The sequence below is a fragment of the Cyprinodon variegatus genome, unplaced genomic scaffold, assembly GCF_000732505.1.
Source record: "Cyprinodon variegatus isolate N-32 unplaced genomic scaffold, C_variegatus-1.0 Scaffold432, whole genome shotgun sequence".
Lineage (NCBI taxonomy): Eukaryota > Metazoa > Chordata > Actinopteri > Cyprinodontiformes > Cyprinodontidae > Cyprinodon > Cyprinodon variegatus.
In genome coordinates this window covers 668,914-672,707 of record NW_015150885.1, presented here as the reverse complement: position 1 = coordinate 672,707, position 3,794 = coordinate 668,914, and the positions used below count along the sequence as shown (strand labels likewise).

At 33.0% G+C, this 3,794-nt stretch overlaps 1 protein-coding gene across 2 annotated transcripts in view; it reads right to left on the bottom strand.

The window, feature by feature from the left end:
- The window catches only part of LOC107093559 (UDP-glucose:glycoprotein glucosyltransferase 2-like), a 57,164-nt gene that overhangs the window by 50,239 nt on the left and 3,131 nt on the right, over positions 1-3,794 (bottom strand). For both annotated transcript variants that reach the window (XM_015388693.1, XM_015388694.1), the window contains exons 5-8: positions 3,293-3,405; positions 2,991-3,168; positions 232-328; positions 78-150 (exon numbers count right to left, since the gene is read on the bottom strand). In XM_015388693.1, the coding sequence (XP_015244179.1) occupies positions 78-150; positions 232-328; positions 2,991-3,168; positions 3,293-3,405 (461 nt within the window). The remainder of the gene's footprint in view (positions 1-77; positions 151-231; positions 329-2,990; positions 3,169-3,292; positions 3,406-3,794) is intronic.

Genomic DNA, 3,794 nt, shown 5'->3' with positions numbered 1-3,794 from the left:
ACAGAATCAATATAGGATTAAAGCAGATTAAACAAGATTTAGCATTTAATATTATTATAATAGAAAAGGTTACCCACTTTAATGTGCCAAAAAAGAATCCTTGCACTTCTTCATTCTTGTCATCCTCAGCATTTATAACCGTCTTTGAATCTATAAAGAAACAAATATATCCTAAATTAGCACAGACACATCAAGTTCACGCACACTCTGTTCAATCAACAACCAACTCACCTTTAACTTTGGTGTCATCCACAGCTTTGTATTCTGTGCTTTTAATGGCCAACTCAACACCGTATCCTGATAAAAGCACATTTTGAGGCTTTATTTTCTGCAGGGATTAAAGCAAGGGATCATATCAGTGAATATATTAATTGTTTTGCAAACGAGTTATGAAGAAGATGTAAGAACCTGTGCATCATCTCATGTGTCCCTCCTCATGTTGATTCAGTCTTCTTTTACACAGTTAAGTGGCTGTTTGCAGCCGGCTTCGGATATTATAATCCCAATAAATGACCGGTATAAGCGGCTAGCGGTCCAATAGAACCGTTTCAGATTGTGCCAGTAGGCTCGTTAGGTTGTCATTGAGTGAATCCTAATCTTAACCCTAAAGTAATTCCTGATCCCCCGTGGAATTAATGAATCCATTTATGTGTAATCTGAAAATAATTTCAGTAGTTCTTCATGTACTGTAAATGACTAAATAAAAATAAAATGATCTGCATCTCGCTCATAATAAACAAACAAAAAAAATTTATCTCATGTGCTGTCAACTGAGTGGTAGAACCCTCTACCTATACATTTTTCATTCTCTGTGAATTAATGCTGATAATTCTTAAGATCCTGGTCGAAGGCAAGGCAAGGCAGCTTTATTTGTATAGCACATTTCAGCAACAGGGCAATTCAAAGCGCTTTACATAAAATTAGTTAAAAGAATAAACGGACATGCACAAAACTACGACACAAATCTGCTTAAATCAGTAAATTAAAACAATGTGACTGGCTGTAAGGAGAGTGGAGATGAAAACCTGCTACCGACCAGGTTAGCTCTGGTGAGAATGTTACTATGGTGACTGAAACAGAGGTTGAGGAAACTATCTTTGTGAAACGAAAAAGTTACAATTTCCCAGTTTTCAGGTTTATACTACTTAAGAGTTTTGTGTAAACCTGCTTAGTAAAACGGACCAGTTGTTTTCTTTGCAAGTTGATTTATTTTAAAAAGCAAGCTTGTTTTTTCTTCAAAAAGCAGTGGTTTAAAAAAAATGTTTCTTTTAAAAAGCAGGTTTTCTTTACAAGAGCAAATTGTTTTCTTTCGTTTTCTTCAATTTCGTCATCGTTGATGAAAACAACACTAACCAACACCAAGTTTGTTGAATGCTTTATTCTTTAACTTCATCTTAAATGTATCTATAAGTATCAAACTGTAGAAATGGTACCAAAGTGTAGCAGTGTGTAATTGGCAATGTTTGAAAAGACAAAGATAAAGATCTTTGAGGGTTTTTCTTATGTGTGAATGAATAAGGCTGAACAATATATACTGAATATATACAATTATTGTAGAATTAGTGTGAGCATTAGCAATACTGTAAATGCATTAATCACTGCATTCCCTGACAACAGATAATATTATTTATGATTTTGAATGGCACTAAGTGCAATCAGCTGGCACTGATAAGTGTGACGAAAAAATCTGAGAGAATGGATTTATCATTACTAAAAGTGTTTTAATATACATCAATAGTACTGCAATGAATCTTTGTCTTGTAGAAAAAGAAAAGGAATAAATAGAATGAAACAAAAAATATTTTTGGAAATCATGTTGCAAACAACAAAGTTAAATATTGTTGATATGACCTCGCATAACTATCATGGTACTTCTGAAATTAGGGATGCACAATATAATCGGCCCCCTATCGGTATCGGCCTGTATCGGCCCTAAAACTGAATATCGAACATCGGCCACCCCACCGATATTTAACCCGATATTTGATCAGCTTCTGAGTTTCTAAAGTCTAAAAAAGAACAAAAAAATACTACTTCTTATTCTTCCTCAAAAACTTCTTCTTTACAGACTTAAAAACTTCTAAAGACGAGGGAAAAAATATTGATACATTAAAATATCCCAATATCTTCATATGCTGATATATTGCCATTTAAAAACACCATATCAATCTCTTTTACTAATGAAATATTGCTATATGTCATCGTTATGCAAAGAAATCCCCCGAAAATTCACGAAATTTTGCCATATTTTTATATGTTGATATATTGACGCGGTATCGATCTATTTTACTAACAAAATCTCACAAGAATTTGCAAAATATCACGAGAGTTTGTAACAGAACGATGAAATTTCACGAGATTTTGAAAGTAAAATAGATCGATACCGCGTTTTTAAAAATCAATTTGATATCAGCATATGAAAATATATTTGAGTATATTATTTTTCAAAGTGTCAGAAATTGATAACAAAACTGCTATTTTCAATGACTACTTATTTTTGTCCAGCTTTAACATCGGTATCGATATCGGTTATTGGCTACATGAGTTTTAAAATATCGGCATATTGGATATCGACCAAAATCCCAATATCGTGCATCCCTATCTGAAATAACACAAATGTGGTGGAGATATAAAATAACTTCCAGCATTTTTCACTATTATTTCAGTTTTTACTCACAGTATCTCTATATAGTGTAGAAATTGAGCATTTATTTAAAATTAAATACGTAATAAAAAAAATAAATTGCAGGAAAATTCATTATTAGCCTTTTAAAAAACCTTTGCGTAAAGTGAAAAGATCTACAATAGATGGTTCTATCGTAACATGCAGATTTTTTGAATGGGAAAGTTAACTTTTTCTTTTTTCTTTTTTTTTTTTTTTTACAGATTAAGATAAATTGTAAAGGCCAAGTGTTGCGCATAAACAAGGAATATGAATATGACACCTATATCAAGTAAAGAAAAATAGAAAAACATATCTAGCTACTCACCAGGACAAAATGCCGCAGAACATAAACCAGTGTGCCTTCCTCTGCTTTCTCTGACAGCACCTTATGAAACGAGTTGAACTTCTTGGTTCCAATTTCAGCATAGAGAATCACAACAGGCACATCAGTTTTATTGACTCCTGGATATGTGTGATCATTCTTGTATAAGTATGGCTTTTGCCTGGAAACATTTCAGAAAGTTGATAAATTTCTGAGTCAGTGGATCCCTCGGGAAACTAAAATGTAACTTTTCTGTTCTCTCCTTGGTTCAGATGAACATCAGAAATGGCTACACTCTACTTTACCTGCCTGCTGCTGCCTTAAGGAGCTTCTTGATGTCCTTGGTGCTGCAGCTGCGCTGACCGTGGACAGAAACAAAGGCAGGACAGCCTTCAGGTGGAGGCTCATCACTGGCTATCTGTTCAAAGCACAACAAAGATCAGAATACAAAAACCCAAATCAAATCAAGACAAGAAATACAAAAATATTCAAATGTATAATCCAAGCAGTGAAATAAATCTTCTCCTTCCACAATAACTAACTCAAAAACATCTTAACAGGTATAAAGATTTCTTCTATTCCACTTTAAATTTTATATGAAACAACTTACCACAGTATTAATAAACATAGTAATACAGACTTAGTAATAACGATACAGAGGAGCTAAACTTTAAAATGACTTTTACCAATAAGCAAAAGGCAGGCCTTAAACTAAAAAGTAAAAAAAAAAAAAATAAATTCTTCATGCAATCAAAGAGCTATTATTTACGACTTGTTTTTTTGGTATTCAAATTTGCTTTGTTTTGT